The sequence below is a fragment of the Desmodus rotundus genome, chromosome 3 (assembly GCF_022682495.2).
Source record: "Desmodus rotundus isolate HL8 chromosome 3, HLdesRot8A.1, whole genome shotgun sequence".
NCBI lineage: Eukaryota > Metazoa > Chordata > Mammalia > Chiroptera > Phyllostomidae > Desmodus > Desmodus rotundus.
This window is the reverse complement of record NC_071389.1, coordinates 25536139-25558910: the sequence shown is the minus strand read 5'-3', so window position 1 is coordinate 25558910 and position 22772 is coordinate 25536139. Positions and strand designations below refer to the sequence as shown.

General features: G+C 56.9%; 3 protein-coding genes across 11 annotated transcripts in view; 1 reads left to right on the top strand and 2 right to left on the bottom strand.

The window, feature by feature from the left end:
* Nucleotides 1-5312, top strand: part of PABPC4 (poly(A) binding protein cytoplasmic 4) — a 33737-nt gene extending 28425 nt beyond the window's left edge. For all 9 annotated transcript variants that reach the window (XR_011650965.1, XR_011650962.1, XR_011650960.1 and 6 more), the window contains 2 exons: nt 3408-3550; nt 3738-5312. The gene's annotated coding sequence lies outside the window, so the exon portion shown is untranslated. The remainder of the gene's footprint in view (nt 1-3407; nt 3551-3737) is intronic.
* A 405-nt stretch (nt 5313-5717) lies between these two features.
* Nucleotides 5718-22772, bottom strand: part of LOC128780434 (bone morphogenetic protein 8B) — a 30149-nt gene continuing 13094 nt past the window's right edge. Inside the window, exons 2-7 of the mRNA XM_053920066.1 lie at nt 22152-22341; nt 21608-21756; nt 13007-13201; nt 12096-12175; nt 11191-11301; nt 5718-8376 (exon numbers count right to left, since the gene is read on the bottom strand). Coding sequence (XP_053776041.1) covers nt 8227-8376; nt 11191-11301; nt 12096-12175; nt 13007-13201; nt 21608-21756; nt 22152-22341 — 875 coding nt within the window. The 3' untranslated portion in view covers nt 5718-8226. The remainder of the gene's footprint in view (nt 8377-11190; nt 11302-12095; nt 12176-13006; nt 13202-21607; nt 21757-22151; nt 22342-22772) is intronic.
* On the bottom strand, nt 17465-21534 carry LOC112296636 (succinyl-CoA:3-ketoacid coenzyme A transferase 2, mitochondrial-like). Its single transcript, XM_071221114.1, has 2 exons — nt 20982-21534; nt 17465-19258 (listed from the first exon to the last, which is right to left on the bottom strand). Exons 1-2 carry the CDS (start codon nt 21203-21205, stop codon nt 17689-17691), a joined length of 1794 nt encoding a protein of 597 aa, XP_071077215.1. The 5' UTR covers nt 21206-21534; the 3' UTR covers nt 17465-17688.

Here is a 22772-nt window from a genome sequence, read left to right as displayed (position 1 = left end):
GGGTTGCCCTGTACTGGTGAACACCTAAGGCTCCTCCCCTTACAATGCAACAGGTACGCAGAGACAAAGAAATACAGCTCTATGAAAGAACAGATCAAAACTCCAGAAAAAGAGCTAAGCAACAAGGAGAGAACCAATCTATCAAATGCAGAGTTCAAAACACTGATAATCAGGTTGCTCACAGAAATGACTGAGTACAGCTGCAAGTTAAAGGAAGAAGTGAAGGCTATGCAAAGTGGAATAAAGAAAAATATACAGGGAACCAACGGTGAAGGGAAGGAAACCAGGCCTCAAATCAATGGTTTGGAACAAAAGGACGAAGTAAATATTCAACTGGAATAGAATGAAGAAACAAAAATTCAAAGAAATGAGGAGAGGCTTAGGAACCTCTGGGATAACTTTAAACATTCCAACATCTGAATTACAGGGGTTCCAGAAAGAGAATAGGAAGAGCAAGAAGTGGCAAACTTACTTGAAAAGATAATGGAGGAAAACTTCCCCAGCCTGGCAAAGGAAATAGGAAGCTCAGAGTCCCAAAGAGGTTGGACCCAAGGAGGAACACACCAAGGCACATCTTAATTACATCACCCAAGATTAAGGATAAGGAGAGAATCTTAATAGCAGCAAGAGAAAAGCAGACAGATACCTACACAAAGGAGTTCCCATAAGATTGTCAGCTGATTTATCAAAAGAGACCTTACAGGCAAGAAGGGGCTGGAAAGAAGTATTGAAAGTCATGAAAGGCAAGGACCTACATCCAAGATTGCTCTATCCAGCAAAGCTTTCATTTAGAATGAAAGGGCAGGTAAAGTGCTTCCCAGATAAGGTCAAGTTAAAGGAGTTCATCATCACCCAGCCCTTATTTTATAAAATGTTAAAGGAACTTAGGTAAGAAAAAGATGATGATCAAAACTATGAACAATAAAATGACAAACTCAAACCACCAACAACTGAACCTAAAAGACAAAAACTAAGCAAACAACTAGAACAGGAACAGAATCACGGAAATAGCGATCACATGGAGAGTTATCAGTGGGGAGGAGATGGGGCAGAATGGGGGAAAAGGTACAGAGAAGAAGAAGCATAAATGGTAGGCACAAAATACACAGAAGGAGGTTAAGAATAGTACAGGAAATGGAGAAGCCAAAGAACTTACATGTACAACCCATGGACATGAACTAAGGGGGAGGGAATGCTAGAGGGAAGGAAGGGTACAGGGTGGTGTGGTGGATAAAGGGGAGGGAAAAATGGGACAGCTGTAATAGCATAATCAATATGCTTTAAAAAAATTAAAAAGACTAGACAAACAAAAAGGATTATGGGTAAAAGGGTCATTATGAATCTTTATGAAAATCTGAAACACAACTGTCAGTAGTAGTTAACCCCTGGGAAATGGACTGCAGGTACTGAGGGGAAAATTTTTTTCTCATCTGCATACATGAATAAGTTTGCCCAGGCATAAAGTCTACGTGGACTTAGAATAATTCTTCACTGGGTGGAACGTTGCAGGACGTCTCAATTCCCTGCTCCTTCCCACTCATGCCAGTGGCGCCCCCAGTATTACGGACCAAAAACATACCTTGAAGTCTCCAAGTAGCCTCCAGGGGGCAGTGTTACCTTGCATATAACCCCTGCCCTAGGCAATCCCATCCCTTCAACTTTGGGCCTACATGCATAATGGAATGAGGTCGGAGGGGCAGATAATCATAAACAGATCTTCCACACTCTTGTCTGGCAGGATGTTTGAGAGTCTCAGAGGGATGGGACAGTTTTTCATTAAGTGGGATGTAGCAGAACACCTAGCATTTCAGGGCCCTCCCCCACTAATGCCAGTAGCACCCCATAACATTTCTGATGATCAAAAACACTTAAATTTCCGAAGGACCCCTAGGGGTAGGACGACCCCACTGAGAACCACCAGCCCAGGCACACTTCCTGTCACTGGGCTGGCAGCCATGTTGCTGCTGCTCCGCCACAGTCAGTCTCCAGGCCCCTCTCTCCCAGTCCTCTCCCTTCGCACCCCCCATGGCTTCACACGCCTGACAGCTCATGCTCTTCACCCACACTCTTCCTCCCCACTTCCTGCTTAAGTCAGTGACACCACAGTCCACCTGGCCTAGAAGTCAGACCCTTGGAACCCACCCTTGGGCCCTCTCCTCGGTCACCCGCACAACAGAGCCCTTTGTGTCCAGTTGCCGCCTGGCCCAGCTGCTCTGCACCCTCCTCCATCACCAGGGCCTTCTGAGTTCACCTCCAGCTCCACTCTGGCCTCTTCCCCTTCATAGTCTAATGTCGAGGAAGTCAGAGCGGTCCTTCCAGATGGACACCCAGTCCCATCGTTCTGCGGACACTCCTCCTGGGGCCACATTGCCCGCAGGATCCGGTCCGACAGGGCTGACGGACCTGGGCCTGGCACCTCCTCACGCCCACTGACCCGCTGCTCCGTCCTCTGTGTCCCCACTGCATCTTGCTGTTCTCAGATGAGAGCTCACTCCTCTCGGGGCCTCAGCAGATCCCTATTCCTCCCTGGAGCCGCCTTCCTCTGGTTTCTGCAGGGTCAACCCCCCTGCCTTCAGGTGTCGCGCACGTGTCACCTCGTCAGAGGGGCCTGCCCTGGCCTCCCTCTCCAGTGGGCTTTCCTACCATCTCATGTTTCTGAGTCACCTTCATTTTTTGCCACACCCTTAGTACCTGAAACTAAGTTTATTTTTCTACTTATTTCCTGTCTCCCCCTGAGAATGGCAGCCTCGTGAGCACAGGGCGCAGGATTTTTTCACTCTCGTGTCAGCGTCTGACACAGGAAACCCACAGTAAACTTTGAACCATTGGAAACAGTGCTCACGGGGCTGGTCTGTCCTGTGTCAGACGCCCTGCTCTGCTGTGGCACTGAGCATGGAAGGGGACACAGCCCCACCCCCTGGGGACAGATGGTGCCGGGGCCCTGCTGTGAAGAGTGGCTTTCTCACCCCCACAGATGGGCTGCAGCTGCTCCTGCTGCCCCCTCCGCCCCCAAACCTGGGCCCTTAGACTAAACTCAGACGTCCCCCTCCATCCTGAGAGCCCCCGTGATGGTGGCACCAGCACACGTGACACAATCCCTGTGTGACTGCCCTGCGCAGCTGTCTGCCATGGCTGTCACAGCACAGTTGTCTTTTGAGTGACTTGCACTAGACTGAGCTCCACCAGAGCGGGGACGGGTCCTCAGGGCTCGACAGGGATCTGGTCACAGCGCAGACAGTGTTTGTTGAGGGAGTGACAGGAAGGACAAACCAGTATAAAGTGACCGAAACAACCCTGCTCCCGGTTGGTGGACTGTCTGTTGAGTGGAGGACAGGCACGTGCTGGTCGGTGCGTCCCAGAGTCGGCCTGGCCGGGGGAGGGGGCTGATCCGCACATCCCTCCCCCAGGCCTGCTCTCCATGGCCAACTCCGGCCCCAACACCAGCGGCTCCCAGTTCTTCCTGACGTGTGACAAGATGGATTGGCTGGACGGCAAGCACGTGGTATTTGGGGAGCTCACAGAAGGCCTGGATGTCCTGCGAAAGATCGAGGTGGGTGACTGACGCCCCGAGGGGCAGCGGGAGTGGCGCCCTGCGGCCTGGAGGGAGGGGTGCAGCGGCTCGTGGGGGAGGCTGCTGTGCTTAGGCTGGGAGTGGGAGGTGGGCTGGGTGTCCCCGAGACCCCCTTTAATCTTCACCCTCCCTGTCCGCTTTCTCCCCTCCTGTCCCGCCCACAAAGGCCCAGGGCAGCAAGGACGGGAAGCCGAAGGAGAAGGTGATCATCTCCGACTGCGGGGAGTACGTGTGAGAGGTGCTGCACCCGGGTCCGGGATCGTTCTCCCCAGGGACCCAGCACTTGTTAAGCAGGGGTCGGTGACTCGGCCCTTCCCGGGGTCAGCTTGGAGCAGCTCCCCTGCAGGCCGGCCTGGGCTTCCCCTGGCTCTTTCCCAGGCGTGTCAGTGCCCGGGAGCCTGTACAGGCGCCACCGTCCCCCCCGCCGTGGTGGCTGGGCGTAGCCTTCATAGGCCTTTGCCTCCGGGGCCTCCCCTGGGCCCAATGGTGCTGCTGCCAGACGTTTCCTCTGGTGAAGAAAATCCTGGCTCCGGCTCCAGCACTGCTGCTGCTGGGAAAGACCAGAGCTCCTCCCCTGCCACTCGCCCTTCCCTTCCCGGGCTGTCCCTGAGGGCGCAGCGCGCGGGGCCACTCCAGAGCTGTGGAGGTTGGAGCAGGTACAGGGTGCCTCTGTCCTCTCTCGCTCCTGGTACCAGGCGCGTGAATGGCGTAAGCCAGACTGTGCCCTCACACCTGCTGGCCCCGAGTCACCTCATGGTATCTCTCACGTGCTGAGGCTGAGCACCGGAAACCATCGGCCCCCAGAAACCTCCTCCAGCATGGCTGCCTGCTCCCCACTAGTTGCTTGGAATCAAATCGTGACATTTAGAAAATGCTGGACTGGGCAGAGCTGGTTCTCGCGTGGGGTTGAGGTCAGGTTGAGCCCAGAGGGGAGGGGAGGGGAGGGGAGGTGCCTGCTGGCCTCCGGGCCCAGTGATCCCAGCCAGCTCCTGCAGAGGGGTGGGTGCCAGCCCAGCCTCTGGCATCTGGAGCCAGCATCAGGGGTGGGCTTCAGGTGGGACTTCTCCCGAGCAGAGACCCTCACTTCTTAACCTCCGTGTCCCTCTCACGAGGGTTCGGTCACGGCTGTCAGGACGGGCAGCAGTGAGGCCAGGGGAATGGCAGCCATTTGGGGCCAGTGTGAGGTCCAAGGGAGGAGAAGATGTGCGTGAAGTACTGAGCGTGCCATCTGGATATGACATGTGGGGACATGGAGCAGGCTGGCCGGAGGCCCCAGGAGAGAGGGCTGCTCTCATAACGCTGTGAAACAAGGGGAGAGGTTGTGGGGGGACTTTGTCACTTACTGTGCTTCCCTGGTTGTCCCGGGAGTGCAGGGCCTGCAGACTGGCCAGGAGGCTGCCGGGTGGGGAGCATGGGGTGACGACTGCCCACCCTGTGCTGTGCCAGGGCTTCCCCTGAACTTGCCCCTGTGTCCACCCATGACCCTTGTACAGGCGGTGACCTGAGACTCAGAGGGGAGGTGCCAGGTCCCGGCATTCCAGGCTAATGGCCACGCAGGTGTTGGGTGGGGCTCGTATGGTAGGGTCTTGGGGAGGGGGGCCCCACCCCGCCCTCGGGAGAGGAAAGGGGGACCTGGTTTGTGAGACACTAAGGCAAAATTCCAGGCATGGAATGCTGCTACAAGTTGTTTTCAAAGAATGTTTAATAACAATTTTCAGAATAAATTGAGTAAGATCACCAAGCAGCGCGTAGTGTGATCCTAACTCTGTAAAACACCCATGTGTTGTGTATGAAGCCACGCGTGCTGAGAAAGAAGCCCGAAGGAATCATTAACAGTGGATCTGTCTGTGGTGGGATTACATGTGTCTGTGTTTTTTATTTTCAAAAGTTTGCACTATACATGCAGTTGTCTTAAGTGAGGAAAAACCAGAGTCACATGGTTGCTCAAGGCTCCCAGGAAGAAGAGAAACCCGCATTTCTCCCTTCGGCTTCCACGAGCAGCGGCCCCTGCGGGTCACACCAGCCACACACAGGCCAGCCGGGTGGGCGGGGGGGGGGGGGGGGGGGGGGCGCTGCATTTGCAAACTGTTTAAAGTACAGCCACTGAGAGCTGCTACTCAGTCCACACACATGTTCAGGCACAGCACTAAGTGCTGTGTGGACAGACTTGATCCCCATCTTGGCTTTGCAAGGGCGGAGGCAATGCCCCTTTCTACAAGGGTAGGACCTTCTAAGTCAGGTTACATCATTCAGTCAAATTAACAAAAGGCAGAGCTGGGACTTGATGCCAGGTCTGCTGGCTGCAAAGCCTGCTCTCTCTCGGTCACAGCCTTCTCCCCTGTGAAGTCATAGGGAATTTCTTGGGGGCATATTACCCGCTTCCCATCCTAGAGAGACAAAAGCATGGGGCTTGCCTGATGCGCGGGCATCAGGGCCAGGGCTGCGTTTGTGAAGAATGGTGGGGCTGCTAGGGGCGGGGCAGTTGGCTCCACACTGAATGGCTGCAGACTCACCAGCTCCTTCTCGTCCCCCATCGGTGTCAGTGTTTACTTTGCTGTCAGTGGCCCTGAGTTGACCACCCTTATTCATGCTTCTGCTGTGCAGCCTTGAATGTCACCTGGGCTGCCAGGGGCAACCAGGTAAATGAGGCAGCCTTGGTAACTGCACAGTGCCACTTCGTCGGCTTTGCAGCCTTAAGGGTCTCTCTTCTCAAGGCCTTTTCTATTGGATTTCATACAGTGGCTGCCTGCATGGCTGAAGGGGCTGGAAGTCTCGGGAAGGCCGAGACCGCTGTACTTTCAGCTTTACTGCCCACCAGTGGGCGAGGCATTCTGCATCCTTAAAACATCTCTCACACTTTCCTGGCACCCCCAAACCATGCTGGCTACCTGCTGGGCACGGGAGAGACAAACACTGACATCTGTTGGAAGTTTCCGGCCTCCACTGCCCTGACGTTGGCAGAAGAGAGCTGTTAAATGAGGTCCTGAAATGGCAGCTGGGCACTTGGCTCTGAGAGAAGCGTCAGGGCAGCGCGTCCTCTGGCTCAAATGGCCTTTGGAGATGAGAGAGTCCTGTGTGTTCGTGTCACAGGTGCAAACTGAAGCCTAAATCAGGAAGCGGGCTGGTCCGGTTTATGAATTCCTGACATTCCCGCTGGTGCCTGGTCCAGTCCCAGCCAGCCTGAGCTCGAAGCCCCAGGCTAATGGGGACTCCCCATCTTCTAGACAGTCTGGGCCTGTCCTCTGTATACACAGGGAGGCTGTCTTCTCTGCATTCGCTCCCAGCACCCCTCCCAGGTCCAGGTCCAGGTGTGGAGGCTGGTGTCCTGCAGCATGGCCCCAGCCTCCAGCCCCACCTGCTTCAGGCCTGCTCTCCTGGACCCAGTCCTCAGGGCGCAAAGTGAGCCCCAGGGATGCGCGACCTTACGCACACGGGTCGTTCTGCCTCTGTGGGCCATGCCTGTGGGTTGGGGCGGGCCCAGGGTCTGCTATTAATGACACAGTATTTCAGGGTTCGGGCAGCTGGACTCTGTCTGCTCCAGCAGGGAAATCACAGGTTTAGCGAGTCAGAAATCAAATAAACACTCCAACTGCCTCCGCTGCTCCAAGGAGAACAGTGGTTTCCGGAAACCTCCCCACCCAGCTCATCCTAATTACTGCCTGTCACTCCCCTGGGACAGGGGCCTTTTCTTTTGGCTGAGGCTCCAAGAAGGAGGACAGGACTCGGGCACAAAGGGTGGCCAGTCTGTTCTTACTTTCTAGACTCTTAGCGGACATTGACAGTGGCCACCCTTGCCCCACGCCTGGCCAGAGGTGGCCCCGGCACTCTGCTCTGGCAGGACCAATTGCTCCTTAGCGGGGAGGAGCAGGAAACCAGTTCATTTCAACTCTGAACAGCTGGTGGCTGTGAAAGTTTTGCGTTGAAGGTCTTTAAGACCCTGTCGAGGTTTACTGGGAAAAGCACCCCGGTGGTTACTGGTGGCCGTGGGCAAGAGGCCAGGCGGTGGCGACGCCTGTGCTGCGCGTCTGCAGGACCACCCTCTGCACATTCTGCCCTTGCCTCTGCTAAGAGTCACCTGTGTCTCAGGCCGAGCCTCGGCGGTCCCACCTCTTCCTCAGGCAGGAGGAAGGCCCAGGGCATGAAGCCAGCCAGCCGGTTCTCTTCCTAATGTGCTAACTGCTGGCGGGCCAAGTAGGAGCCCAGTAAGACTGTCCTGAGGGCATGTGTGCGCCCAGCTAAGCCCAGGAAATGCCCAGCATTGCCCCAGGGAGGGGCAGACTCTGCTCCCACACCTGAACCCTGTGGTGAGTGATGCAAAGCCAACCAGCCAGCCTAAGAATCCAGGTTCTCAGACTGGCATGGGCTGCCCGCAGGATGGGTCAGGGTGGCCAAGAGCAGGTCCTGAGCTAGGTCTTCTGTGCTGACCGCAGCCAGCACAGCCGGCACACCCTACAGGGTGGGGTGGGACAAACCACAGACACCGGGAAAGGGGCGGAGGGGCCTGGAGAGGGCTGATCAGATGCTGTCGGTATGTGTGCAGAGACGCCAGAGCCCTACCTTCCACCGAACCAGAGCTGCGGTGGCATTTGAGGGTCTCAGCCTCTGGAGAGGGGCTGGTCCTGGTGGGAGGAGCTGCAGCGGCCAGGGGCGGGGCCTCAGTGGCAGCCACAGGCCTTGACCACCATGTTGCGGTGTTTGCGCAGGATGACATTGTTGCTGCTGTCATAGTAGAGTACAGAGGTGGCACTCAGTTTGGTGGGCGCGCAGCACGCCTTGGGGACAGCATCTGGCTTCATCAGGTGCACCTGGCCAGGGAGGAGGTGGCACGCAGAGGTGTGAGCACCGTGGATTTCTCCCAGGCCCGCCCAGCCCCTGCCCCCAGCTCCCATCTGCCCCAGGTCTCCAGCTGCTCGCCCCTCCCCTGTTCCATTGACCTGCAGCCCCGCTTGACCCTACTTGACCCCTGCCCTTCCCTGCCCCGAGGCCCTTAGGGCACAGCCTGGGCACCTGCCTGCTCCCTGCCACAACCACACCCCTCAGACCCGAGGCCCCTGCTGGTCCCCAGCACACAATGCACCTGGTGGTGGGTCCCTCTGCCTGAGGCCCCAGGAGCACCGTCCCTCCGGGGTCCCCTCCACTCCTCCCTCCTCTCTGTGCCTCCCTCATGTCCCTGATCATGTCTTGGCCACCTTCGCTGTTCACCGTCTGTCTCCCCCTCCTGTGACCCGGCGAGTGTTCACAGACCAACTGGATAAAGCCTAGGCTTCTAGGTCCGCCCTGGGGTGTCCAACACTGTTATTTCTGGGAGCACTTTCACCCTCTAGCAGCTTCTAAGGCAAGCGTCACTCCGGCAGGTGAAGAACCTGAGGCCCCGCAGGCCCCGTGCGCTGTGGCCCAGGGGGACTTGGGCCCTGGTGCAGTGACCCTGCTCCCTCCTCTGAAACAGCTTCACCCACCAAAAAGAGCCTGACTGAGGAGCTATTTCAGCCTCCGTACAAATATTTGTCCTGAGGCTTGGCAGCTTGAGCTGAGTCTACTCTGGACTCCTCGTCAGGGCCCCAAGCTGATGGCTATCGGGGGCAGGAGAGTAAAGGCAACCCGCTCCCCTCCGTGTGTGTGTGTGTGTGTGTGTGTGTAGCTGCTCCCAGCGCCCAGCACCACCCAGACCTCAGGGAGGCTGCACAACAGGACCCTGACACAGCTGTCTGATGGGGGGACCTGTCCAGCAGCCTGGCCCTGTTCCCCAATGCCCAGCCTTGTCCCCAAAGCCCCAGCTCTGAGCCCGCCGGCCAGGAGGACTGTCAGCTGGGCAGTGGGCTGGCTTGGGGCCCAGAGCCTCTCTGCAGCCCATTGGGGGAGGCCTCTGAGGGGATGTCCAACCAGACTGGGACACGGGGGCCATTGCTCCCAGACTTCCCAGCCTCCACATGTGGTGTCAGGCCTTGGCATCCCAGGCCCACGTGAAAGGAACCAGGCAACATGCCCTGGTGTGCCAGTCACAGGCTCTTAGTGGCTAAAAACTGGGTAAGGCCTTTCCTGACGCGGGACACTGGAGAGTCCCCAGAAAGGCAGGGACGCTGCCGTTGTGTCATTCCGCTCAGAAATGGCTCGTTTATCGGATCAGCGACAGAAAGAGAAACTGCCTTGTAGGGTTCCACGTGACACCAAACAGACCGATCTGCAGAGTCTAACGGGCCATTCCATTCAAGTTGCTTCTGAGCCGCAGGGAGACCAAATCAGAGGTTCTGTTACTGCGGGCGCATCCCAGTCACCGTGGGCCCGTGTGTTCCTTCTGCGGAATGAGTGACCGGCGCTCTTCTCACGTCTTCACACATGCCCTGCAGCCGCAGTGCCAGGAGGGGAACGCAGGAGCGTCCCAGCCGTGGTCCCTGCTCTCATCTCAAGGCCTGTGTTAGGGGCCCTGCCCACCCTGTATCGCCTCCCTGGGCCTTCCTTCACTCCTCTCCCAGCTGCTCCTGTGGGGGGCGGGGGGGGAGGTACCGTGGGTGGGTCTCTGCACGGAACGTTCTTCCTCCTCGTGCGGAGGCCCGGGCTTCCCTTCTCACAGGACCTGGCTCGTGTGTCAACGACAGCCCCCCAGAAGGCAGCTGCTGTCCTGTCTGCACCCACGACAGCCTGAGCACTCACTCCTGCCTACCCACAGTGGGGACCTGGAGCCCGGACAGAGGTGTGGGAGATAGGGAAGGACGGGAGGCCTGGGTGGCTGTCACACACGGCCTGTCACCCCTGAGTTTCACCAAGGGAGGCAGCCCCTGGAGTCCAGCAAATCCCATCTGACGTTGAGAAAAGAGTCTGTACGGGGTCAAAGCAGCTTTCCTTACACCCGTTTCCTCTCGCCCTAAAGCACCACCTTGCCTACCTCTTACTATGTAAACATAAGGCTCGGGCGTACCAGGAACTAGGAGTCTAGGTGAACATTCTAGAAAGAAGTCTCAACACACACACACACACCATGTAAAACACTGAGCAATAAGCGGCAGCGATCGTCCTCATAGAAATTAATGTTCAGCAGTAAAGTTACCCCAGATGTCAGCACATCAAAGGCCACACCATCTGTGGGAACAGGAGTGGGGAGGGCCAGGAGAAAGGGCCATGGGGAGTGACCGGAAGGGGGAGCCCGAGCCCAGAAGAGCCCTGTGCACAAGGGCTCACGGGTGACTCTCCACACTCACCGTGAAGAGGGTGGGTGGACCCACACGCCTGCCCCATATGCACATGTCCCGGGAGCTCGAACATGCCGGTGTGCCAGGCACGCGTGTTCAGAGCACACGGGTGCCCAGGTGGGATGCCTGTCTGTTTGGGGGGTGTGCATGGAACCACAAGCAGGCCCCCTGGAGGAGTCTGGGTCCCACCACACGTGCCTGCACGTGGGTGCACAGGTGAGCACGCCAGCAGTGAGTCTACAGACACAGCGTGGCCCCACAGAGACCAGCACCTGCACAGGTGTGGGAACTCAACTGCACCTGCGCACAGCCGAGGTGCCATGTGGAGAAACCTCCCTGAGACCCCAGCAGGGGCTCATTCACCCCCTGCTGTCTGCGCCCCTCTCTGCAGGGCCCCCTCCCCTGGGGTCCAGGCAGGACAGGTTGGGTACTGACCAGGGACTGCACGATGGCGTGGTTGGTGGCGTTCATGCAGGAGTCCAGCGGGAAGGAGCACTCCCCCTCACAGTAATAGGCTGAGTAGCCTTGGGGGGCGATGACCCAATCCTGGGTGGGCAGAAGGAAGAAGGTGAGTCCCACCATGTGGCCCCTCCCAACCCCTCTACTCAGCACCTGTCACAGGAAGATTCAGGGCTGCCCCTCCCTCAGTCTCGGGGACCTGTCAACCCACCCTTGAGCCCCTCCTGGGGCAGGCCCCCCACAAACCTGACATCCACCCCAGGACCCTCGGCAGACAGGACTGGAAACAAGCTCTGTCCCTGTCACCTGCTCTCAGCACTCAGCACCGCCCTCCCAGCCTGTCCCCCACGGCCGTGTGTCCTGCAGCTGCCATCGCAGCAAAGGCGGAGGCACTGCCGCCGGGCTTTGGTTTCCCTGTTGAAACTCTGACGTTTTATGGCTCAGGATTCAGACGATCTCCATTTTCATAATTTTACTGAAAAGCACTTTTTCACAATAAGAGCAACACATTTGCCTTTTCGAAAACTTGGAAAACACAGAAAATAATACATGAGAAAATAAAATCTCCTACAATTCCACCTCCTCCTGGAGCCACGTACAGAGCTGAGGCGGGGATTGCCATTTGAGAAAGCGAGGGGAGCCCCGGCTGGTGGGCTCAGTGACTGAGCACCGGCCTGCGAACCAAAGTGTCGCCTCTTAGGTTCCAGTCAGGGCACAGGCCTGGGTTGTGGGTCAGGTCCCCAGTAGGGGGCACATGAGAGGCAACCACACATTGATGTTTCTCTCCCTCTCTTTCTCCTTCCCTTCCCCCTGAAAATAAATAAAATCTTTTTTCTAAAAAGCCTTAAAAAAAACCAAAGTGAGAGAAAACCAGCAATTACCAGCCAGCCGAGATCCTGGAAGCTGACATGGAGCTCGTGCCGACGGCACACCTGCCGGCCGTGGGAGCCGTGGACGTCATCTGCAGGGGACAGGGGGTGCAAGGTCTTTTCTGGGGTCCTGCTCTGTGCAGCTACCACGGGGGCTCCCAGGGCGGGGATGCCCTGGTGGGCACACTTGTGGGATAAATACATGACGGGAAGCCAAACCCTTTGATCTCATAGGGCCCATCCCTGCAGCGCTGCTGGTGCCATGACCCAACTCCAGAGCCTCCGTGGCTCCAGATGGCTCCAGAGTCACCGCACACACAGCCCAGCCCCCTAACGTCAGCCTGTGGGCCTCCTGATGCTCCCGAAACAGCCCCAGGTGCCTTTGTGCCATCAGGCTGGGGCGCCTCCTGTGTTCCTCCTGAGACACATCCCACCCTCACCCCACCTGTCCTGCCACACCCATCCCACAGGTCAGTGGCTCAACGTGAGCCAGCCAAAGGGCCGACTCCCATGAAGGAAAGGAAGGCACATGGGCAGGGCAGGCCCGTCCCCAGCCTGGAGGGTCTTGGCCTGGTAGGGAGACCTTTGCCTCAACAACCACGTGTCCTGCAAGTTGCCTGGGAAAGAGCCGAGGGCCACAGGGCGGTGCTGCCCAGAGGGAGGACCCCTGATGCTGACGGGGGGCATCTGGGGAGGTCTGGTGAGCAGGGGGAGGGCAGAGAAGGGACTTCTCTGTAGCAGGGGGCCTGAGACACAGTGCAATGGCTGGCCCACAGGGGTTTGGGGCAAAGGAGGGTGTCAGGAAAGGCGGCTGGAGGGGTGACCATTGGCCTGAGCCCTTCTGAGGGCCAGAAGACTCTGTCACCACCACTGGCCCCAGGCCAGAAGCCTGTGGGCCTCAGACCCCAGCTGCCAGGCCTCACCAAAGATCCCCGGGAGCTTGTGGGGCTGCGGCAGCTCGTTGGTTTTTTTCGGCAGCCTCCTCCTCAGGGACCTCACTGCCCGAGGGACTCGGGTGGGGTTGGGGCTCTCCCTGAAAAAAGTGACCATGAAAGGCTGTTTGGAGTGCGGCGCCCGTCGCCCCAGCAGACCGGCCAGGCCAGGATCCACGCTGCGCCCTGAGACAGAGAGAGGAAAGAGAGCGGTCACTTGAGGGCGGTGGCTCTGCATGGGGACACAGCCGGGACCTCTGCCAGGGCCTGGGCGGGCCCAGAGCACGAAAGCTGAGGGCCTTGGCTTCCTCACCTGAAGACGGGAGCCCCCAGTCCAGCCCCAGGCCCCCAGCAGGCAGGTCTGAAGGAGAGGGAGGGAGGAGGGCCTCCTGAACCACAGGGTCAGCAAGGGTGACAGTCGCGTACACCGCCGTTCATGGGGCATTTCACAGCTTTCAGTGTCATTTCGCACTGAGGGTCTCACTCGTCTGTACAGTAATGCTGGACCTCACGTGTCACTGGGAACCTTCACAGTCACTCCATGGTCTCCCAGACCCCACGGCCAGGGACCCACCTCTGTCTGAGGACTCCTGGCCCCCCCATTTCTGGGGGTGTTAATGTGGGATGGATGACACCCAGCCGATTGGATCAGCTGCCAGGGCCAGGGCTGGGCCCGTGCTTGCCCTGCCGAGCAGCGCCCAAGAGCGGGGCGCTCACTCTTCCCTGATGCCACAGACCGACTCCAGGCTCAGAGGGGCAAGGACTGGACCAAAGTCCCAGAGCCGGGCTTTAACCGACATCAGCCTAAATCCAGAGCCCAAGTTCTTATCCACGAGACCCGGGCAGTGGTTTAAAAAAGAAAGAAAGAGAGGGCTGCGGGCAGGGACCTGCTTGGCACCTCAGCCCTGGGAAGAGTGAGGTCTATAAAAACGGGATTTCACCCACAGCTGCTTAAAGACTGAGGCCGCCGTGAGGAACACTCATTAGCCTGCAAGTGTCGGCTCCGCCACGGAAACCGTCTTCCTGGGCCTCTTTGTCTTCCCAAATGAGCGCCTGGTGTTTTCCTTGTCAAAGCAATATAGTAACAACTATAAAAAGGCTTCTGAGAAAAACTCATACACCATCATTTACTCGGAGATGAGTTTATCGTTATACATTTAGGATCCTTCCTGGCTTTCCTATAAAGAAGAGAATGAGATAGAACCTCTTAATTTTCTTTTCCTGTGGGATTTTGACAACAGGGGCGTGATCACTAACTCATTTTTCTGTTTCCTGAAACACAGGGCCAACTGTCCCACTTCCGTGTGCATTTCCTCAGCGCTGCCTCACTGACACACACACACACATGCACGTGTGCCTGTACATAACACACACACATTTGCATACACAGTGTGTGTGTACACAGTGTGCATGCATACACATGCGCGTGTACATATATTTGTTCCATCAGCAGGTCTGATGTGATCCTGCATCATACACTACAGGTCAAGGACGTAGCCTGCCCCGCCCACAATCCTGCTCAAAGGTCGGCTCTTAAATAGCTGGGCTTTAGACTGTGCCCATGGGCCTTAGTGCATCGAACAGCTAATTAGTCCTGAGACCAGCCTCTGACCTATGCCTTCGCCTGCCACAAAGCCACGCGCCGGGCCCATCAGAGGCTCCACTCAGGACGGGGCCTGCTAAGACGGGGGTTGCGGCTGCAGGAGCTGTTGCTGAAAGGGGCCTGGACAGAAGCCATTTGGGAGAGTTTGGGTCGTGGCAAGTCGCAGTCATGAGGAAGCAGTGGAACCATGAAGACACAGGCCGCCAGAGAGGCATGAAAGGCCTGGGAAAGGCCAGTGAGGCCACGACGGGGAGGCAACAGTGCAGACAGGAGCGTCCGGGTGACCGCCATCACCACGGCACTGGAGTGGAGCTCCACGGCCTGGCTGACACATGGGGACAGCCTCGGGCCCAGGCAGCCCTCTGGGCCTGTGTGTGCCGCTGCCCGGTCCCTGTTGCTTGGACAGCCCTGTCCACTGAGGGGCCTTGGGACTGACCGGTGCCCTGAGGCTGTGTTCACTGTTTGCTTTTCTTTGTGCAAATGTCCGTTTGAGGGTTTTGCTGGGGTCTCCTGGGTGTGGAGAGAACGACAGAGTGGAGCAATTGGGCAGTGCCAGGGAGGCAGCAGGCCACCGAGGCAGGCCTGCGGGGGCCCAGGGGGACCTCACCGAGATCCTGACACAGCTGACCCCTAGTTCCCACCTCACAGAAGCAGAGACTAGGCCCGTGAGATCAGCACCTGTGCAAGGTCCAAAGCAAGCTGCAGCCCAGCCAGGACTGCCCTGCCCTTTCACCAGCACGCTGTGCAGAGGCCTGGCCAGGGCGGGGCAGGGGACAGACCCCTGGTCTTTCAGAAGGCCTACTCTGGGAGGCCTGGGAAAGGACCCCTGGGCCCTCTTCCCAGAGCCCAGGGCTCCCTCCCAAAGGGCTCTGCTCTCTGCCCACCACATCTTGAGCAGGGCTCCCCGCCTTCTCCTGACTGTCATGGGGGGGGGGGGGGGGCGGTGCTAGCTGTACACAAACACACCAGCTCTGGCAGGTCCCTTTCCAGAAAGGCAGTGGTGGGAGCTTAGGGGACTCCGGAGCCCCAGGTCCCTGCCTCCAGACCTCACCATGTGAGGGTGCTGGCAGGCATTGGGTATGTGAGGCCCTGCCTGGAGGTGTGGGACACACAGGGTGTCCCCCGAGGCCCAGATACACAGGCTGCTCCTCTGAGCCAGGTGGGCCCCATGCAACTTCCACCTTCACCCCATGTCAGAGGCTGCCCCATCACGGCCCAGGTGTCTTGGCAGCTCACTAGCCCTCTCCTGTCCCAGGGCAGGTGTCGAGCCCTCATTCATACCCCTCCCCAAATATGCCAGGCCCAGATGGCTGCCATCTCTCCCCTAGGCTCTGGGTGGCACCAGCCCCTTTCCTGCAGCTGCTGCCTCTGTCATGGGTGTGACCCTGCTGCCACGTTGCAGGGCACTCAGGGTGCATGGCTGACACCTGACGGGAATCCCAGCTGTTAACCTGGTCTGTTTTTGTGCCGCAGGTGTGACTTCATTGCCTGAGGACGGGAAACTCAGTCCTTTTCCTTCTTTCTAGTGCTTAGCAGCCCTGCAACTGGCCTGCCCTGGGGCCTCTGCCTGCTCCACGCTGCTGGTGGGAAGTTCTCCTGACACCCGGGGCACCTCTGCCCAGAAGCCCCCACAGGTGCCTCTGTCCACTCATCCCTATCTGGTCATGGTCCCTGGCCACTCCCCCCACATCCTCAAACTGTCCCCACAGTGAGCACTGTCTCCCACCTCTCCATCCCAGGATCCGTCCCTTCCTTGGGGCTGAGGTCCCAGTGAGGCCTCCCTGAAAAATTCCTTGTCCAGCTGGAATTTTCTGCTCTTACCTAAGGGGCTCATGTTGGTCGTGCGCCCCCTAGAGCTATGCTTAGGAAATGCGAGCTCCATGTCAGGTTTAACAGCCCTCCACCCCCCAAACACACACATATAAACTCACTTTTTTCTTTCTTGTCTTTGACACTAAGGATTCAGGATAAAATACCTCACAGCTGCTCTTGGATACAAAATAACATTAACGAGCATCCAGATTGGGCTGCACAGCAGAGAGGAAGGATCTACGTGTCTGTTCAGGCTGACGCAGGAACACCGTGGGTTAAGACAAGCAAACCCATCTCGGTCCATTGCTTAGATTTCTAGAACTCCTCCCATCACACGCCACAGCCTTTGGCAACACACAGGTGGACGATTTATGGAGGAGACTTCATGGTGGCTTGTCAGGCCTACCGTCCCTCCCCCTTCAGTACCCCCCATTACCCAGTCACTGTCCCTCTCAGCAGGTCCTTCCTGCCTTCCTTCCAGAGACACCTATTTAGCAACGAGGAGGAGACAAGTGGGGCTGGAGAAGGTGAGGCTGCAGGGAAGCAGACTTTGCCACAAAATGAAAGGCCATGAAAGAAAACCCAGAAGGGTCAAAAGAGGCCCTGGCTGTTGGGGCTCAGTGGACTGAGTGCTGGCCTGCGACCCAGAAGGTCGGTTTGATTCTCGGTCATCTCCCTCTCTTTCTTCCTCCCTCTCCTCTCTCTAAAAATAAATAAATAAAGCATTAAAAAAATAAAGTTGAGAGAACTAAAAATAAAAAAGGATGGCAAAGGAAAGAATCTCTCATTCAAACAGCAAGTCTTCGGACCACAGACGGACTTCCACGTCCGTATGTTTTTCATGGGGCTAGTGAAGCAGGGCCCCAGCGCCACCCTGGGTGGAGCTGCTCCCTCCCTCGTCATCTTCCCTACACTTTTCATTCATTCGTTCACGAGGGAGAAACCCTTCCTCTGGGGCCATCTCAGGCTGCACAGATTTGATGTAAACATCGCAGGGAATAGGGTAGCCCGTGTCCTCGTCGCCTGTAGCAGAGCTTTCTGGGCACTCACAGAACACACAAGAGAAACGCCTCTGTTCTCCTTTTGTTTTATTTAAAGTCATCTCCCTCTTGAGAGAAGAGTCTTTCTAGCCTGAGATGCCGGGAGAAACCTGGTGGGACTGCTTATGAAATGGAGAAAGGTGATTCCTGACTTCCTTCAGTGACATCCTGAGTTAAACCGAAAACCACAGCCTCTGAGAGCAAGGCCTCCTTCCCGGCTAGGGTGTCACCTGCTGCATGGGCCTGACATCGGGCGAGACAGTGAAGGTGCTCCCCGTGCTCTTTCTGATGTCCTCCACAGTCAGGCCTTTCCAGAGCTCAACCAGCGTCAGGCCTTTCTTCTTGTGCACGTCAAACACGGCCTTTTCCGTGATGATTCGGTCCACGCACCGCTTCCCCGTCAGCAGCATGGTGCATTTCTCCAAGATTTTCGGTTTGTTGGCCTTGTTGCAGTGTTCCATGGTGACCACTACTCTGGTCTTGACACTGGACACCAAATCCATCGCACCCCCCATCCCCTTCACCTTCTTCCCGGGGATCATCCAGTTGGCCAGGTCACCGTACCTGGAAACCTGCATGGCTCCCAGCATGGTCAGGTGGAGGTGTCCCCCTCGGATCATGGCAAACGAGTCGTCGCTGGAGAAAAAGCAGCCCCCGGGCAGCACGGTGACTGTTTGCTTGCCCGCATTGATGAGATCTGCATCCGCCTCGTCCTCTTTCAATGGGAACGGACCCAAGCCCAGGATTCCATTTTCACTGTGAAGGTGAACAGTTAAATTGGGGCTGATGTAGTTGCTGGCCAGAAGGGGGATTCCTATGCCCAGGTTGGCATACATGCCATCCTCAAATTCAAGAGCTGCCCGTTTGATGATTCGTGTTCTTATGTCATCCGAAGATCCAGCTTTTCCACCTTCGTCTTGCCGGGTCCTTAAGTGCTCAATTACTTTCTTATACTTCTCCCCTTGTATCACGCGATCTACATAGATGTGAGGAACATGAATGTCTTCCGGGGCAAACGACCCCACATCCACAATTTCTTCCACCTCCACCACGGAGGTTTCCGCGGCCTTGCACATGGGCACGTTGAAATTCCTGGCGCTCCTCCTGAAGATGACGTTTCCCGCACGGTCGGCCTTCCACCCTTTCACCAACGCATAATCCGCCGTGATGGCGTGCTCCAAGAGGTAGTGTTGCCCGTGAAACTCCCTCACCTCTCTGGGCTGACTCATGATGGCGATGTGGCCGTCATGGTCGTACCTGATGGGGGCGCCTCCTTCCTGGACCAGGGTTCCATAGGCCGTGGGCGTGTAGGAAGCGGGCACCCCGGCCCCGCCCGCGTGGATGCGCTCTGCCAGGGTGCCCTGGGGCGTCATCTCCAGCTCCAGCTCTCCAGCCAAGAACTGCTGCTCACAGAGCACGTTCTCGCCCACGTTGGAGCAGATGATGAGGGTGATCTGCTTGGTCCCCAGTAAAAGGCCCAGCCGGAAGGTGTCCATGCCCACGTTGCTGCTGACCACGGTCAAGTCCCTCACACGGGTCTTGAGTAGCACCCCTATCAGGTTCTCAGGAATCCCGCAGACCCCAAAGCCGTCGACCATGATCTTCGCTCCATCGGAGATGTCCTTCACAGCCTCCACCGGGTCTGTGCGGAACTTGGTGCGGGCACAAGCGCTGGTGAGGAAGCGGCAGGCGCTGCCTCTCAGCCCAAGCGGCAGGGGGGTGATGTCTCCAGGAGCAGCAGAAAGGCCATCTTCTGCAGATGCTCCAGGCCCCCTGGGTCGAGCATAACTGAGCAGGGAGGACACCCAGCTGGGGATGTGCCAGCCTGCTGGCGCCCCCAGGTTGCCCAGCCATGCCTCCCACTCAAGGGGCAAGCCAGGCGCTCAGCCTCTCCTCTCTGGAACAGCAGACAGCGAGATGGGGGAGGAGACCTGGCCCTGGACTGTCCACTCTGACGGTGGGGGGGGGGGTTACACACCCACAAAGCCCACCCTGATTGGGCTTCCCCAGCGGCACCACTCAGAGGAAGACTCAGTGGCAAGTCCCCTTCAGGGTCCATTGCGGAGCTCCTTCCCCAGGCAGCCTGCTCCGATCTCAGGATTCTCAACCCACTTTTAGGTCAGTGGTTCCCACGCCTGTGTCTCCAGCACACACCTGTCCCGGAATGACGTGGTTATGGACCTCTGCCAGGGCTATCAGTGGTGTCGGTCCGGATGGAAGTCTTCACTCCCTACCTCAAACCTGCGCCTCCTCTACTTTTCCCCAACAGGCAAGGGAAAAAAAGTATATACACACACACACACACACACACACACATATTTAAATTATATATTTCAAATACATACAATATATATGTAATATATAACATATATATAATATAAAAATTATATATTTCAACATATTTTATAAACATATGAATGTATACAATATAAATAAATGTATAGTTAAATCATGTATTTAAATATATAATATACATTTAAATTATATTTAACATATGTGTAATATATATAAAGTGTATAAAACGTATATGGAATATATATATAATTGATATATAACACATAAAATATATAAAACATATACTATACATATATTTATTTAAATATATATAGTATGTCTACATATATATTTAAATCCACTGGCACACAGAGAACAGACTGAAGGTTGTCAGAGGGGAGGGGGTGGGGAGCTGGGTGGAAAGGTGAAGGGACTGAGAAGCACAAATTGGCAGTTACAGAAGCGGCACAGGGGTAAAGAACCGCATGGGAATATAGTCAGTAACACCGTCATGACCACACGTAGCGTCAGGTGGGGGCTGGAAATGTCCGGGGAGCCCTGGGTGAAGGACACCACTGTCTAAGCGCTACACTGCACACCTGAAACTAACACGAAATGTACTGACTGTAGGCTGTAATTAAAAACAAATCCACCGGCCCGTCCACTTTACCCCTGATTCCTCTGCCCTCTTTTCTCTGTTTCTGCTGCTCCCAGCCCCCCACAGCCCTCACCTGGACACTGTGGCTCCCGGGGCCGCTCTGGCTTCACATCACTCTTGTCCCCCACCGTTTGCTCGGCCCACTGAGGTCAGGGGGTGTTTGTTTTATGCATACGACACATAAAGTTCTTACTTTACACTGGCTGAGACTACAGAAAAGTTGCAGAGTCGGTATAGGGACTTGCCATACACCCAGACCCAGTGCTCCCTGGGAAATGCTAACACTTCAGTTACTGTGTTACACTTGTCACAACGAATGGACCACCATCAATGTCTTCTTATTTTCTAAACAGCACCGCTTATTCCAATTTCGTTCGCTTTCCCCAGTGTCCTTTTTCTCTCCCAGGTCCCCATCCTCAGGCACCTCTGGGCTGTGACAATTTCTCAGGCTTTCCTTGTGTTTGGTGACAGTTCTGAGAAGTACTTGTCCAGCATTCTGCAGGCTGTCCTCCAACGTGGGTCTGTCTGATGTTTTTTCACAGTTACACTGGGGTTACAGGTTTGGGGATCTCACCCGCTCATATCCGGGGTGCACAGGAGCCACATGACTTACTCCTGGGGGCCTGGGTCACCTGGCTGCGGTGGTGCTGGCCAGCTTGTCCACTGTCAAGTTCCCTTCCCTCCCCCACACTCTGTCCTCTGGGAAGCGGGTCACTAAGGGCAGCCCACACTGAAGGGGTGGGAGTGAAGCCACACCTCCTGGCGGGACCTTCTGTGAAAAGCTGAATCAGATCCTGCATCATCCGCTGCTAGTAAATTCACAAAGCTCCCTGAAAACTCCAGCCCCTCACCTGGGTTTACCCCAACTCAGAACGCCCCTGCCTGCCTCTCTCAGTCTCCTCTCCGCCCAACCTCTCCCTGACCCGCTCTGCTCCAGCCATGGCAGTCCCTTGCTGTGGTCACACACGCCAATCTGGGACCCACCTTCGGGCTCTCTGTCCCCACTGCCCAGGACAGAGGAGGCTCTGCCCCCAAATACCTGGTGAATGAGTGAGTGTTGTTTCCCACAGACGAGGAAACAAGGCTTGAAAGGGAAAGTAACCTGCCAAGGTGACAGCCGGCAAGCTGCAGAGCTGGGGTTCAACCCAGGCCTCTCTGATCGGAGCCCCCAGGGGAAGGTGCACTGCCTGACCCTGGCGTCTTACCGTCCTCTGTTTCCATATAGAGGCGGAGTCCCAGGTCCTTGTTACGGTTCAACAACCAGCGGTCACTGGCTGCTGTCACGTCCAACACCAGCCAGCCTTCGTCCTCAGCTCGGAGCGTCTGAAGATCCAAAAAGAACAAGTCAGACTCCCTGTGGATACGAAAGAACAATTAACCGAAGCCGGCACAGCTGCCTCCGTGTTTCCAGCGCCCACCTGGGGGACCCTCATAGGGCGTTGACCCTCCTGGCTCTGAGCTGGGCACCTTCTGCCTTATCTCACTGCATCTACCATAGAAAAGTGCCACTGCCCCTGTAGACAGCGGGGAAACTGAGACTCGGGAGCTCAGCGACCCGTCCAAGGTCCCACAGCCAGGACAGCAGGGAGATGGCTTGAAGCCAGGGCGCCAGGGCCTTGGGACAAGCATCCTTCATCAGAGGGGTGTGCTCCCAGGAAGCCCCACTCTGTCCTCTGGGAAATGTTCCCCACAAGGCTGGGCCAGACACACCGACAGAGGCCTGACTGGGACGCTGGGCGGGGCAGGCACCTGTTGGCTCGCTCCCTGACCACCTCGAACATGCTGACGTGCAGGGTCCTGTTGAGCGGGTGGGTGCTGGGCAGCTTGTAAATCCGGAACTCAGCGGCTGTGACCGTCTCCCCTGCCGGGATCTGGGTCAGGTCAAAGTGGAACTCCTTCCAGTGGGGTTCCTGGTGGCCCAGGGCGCGGTCGAGCTCCACTGCAAGACACAGTAGGCTGGTGTTCACGCCTGGGTTTGGCCTCAGGCTCCTGGGTGGCAGGGCCTGGTGGGAGCTGGGGACCTGGGGGGAGGCATTTCCTCCTTGGGGAACGGGCTTGACTCCGTCATGCTGACAGGCCCCACGAGCCCCGTAGTAAGGTGCCCAGCACAGCACGTGCCACACCGTCGGGGCCAACAAGGGCAGCTTTCTGGCCCCTGATCCCCAAACCCAGCAGGGCCCTGCTCAGTCCCCGCTGGCTCTGGGACCCACAGATGAGGCAGAGAGGACAGTTCCCTCCTCTGGAGTGCTGGACTTCAGCCCCAAGGCAGAATCGGCCACGTGGTGGGCACGGAGTGCATTTAAGAGGCTACCAATGTGTGTGGATGGGATGTGAGGGACAGTGAGCGCTCATGGCTGACACTGGGCCTTG

Coding starts and splice junctions, on each gene's coding strand:
- LOC112296636 (XM_071221114.1), bottom strand. CDS start 21,205: ATGATGCAGGATCTGATTCAGCTTTTCACAGAAGGTCCCGCCAGGAGG. Junction 19,259..20,981: donor TCCTGTGCACCCCGGATATG/AGCGGGTGAGAT, acceptor CTCCCTGCTCAG/TTATGCTCGACCCAGGGGGC.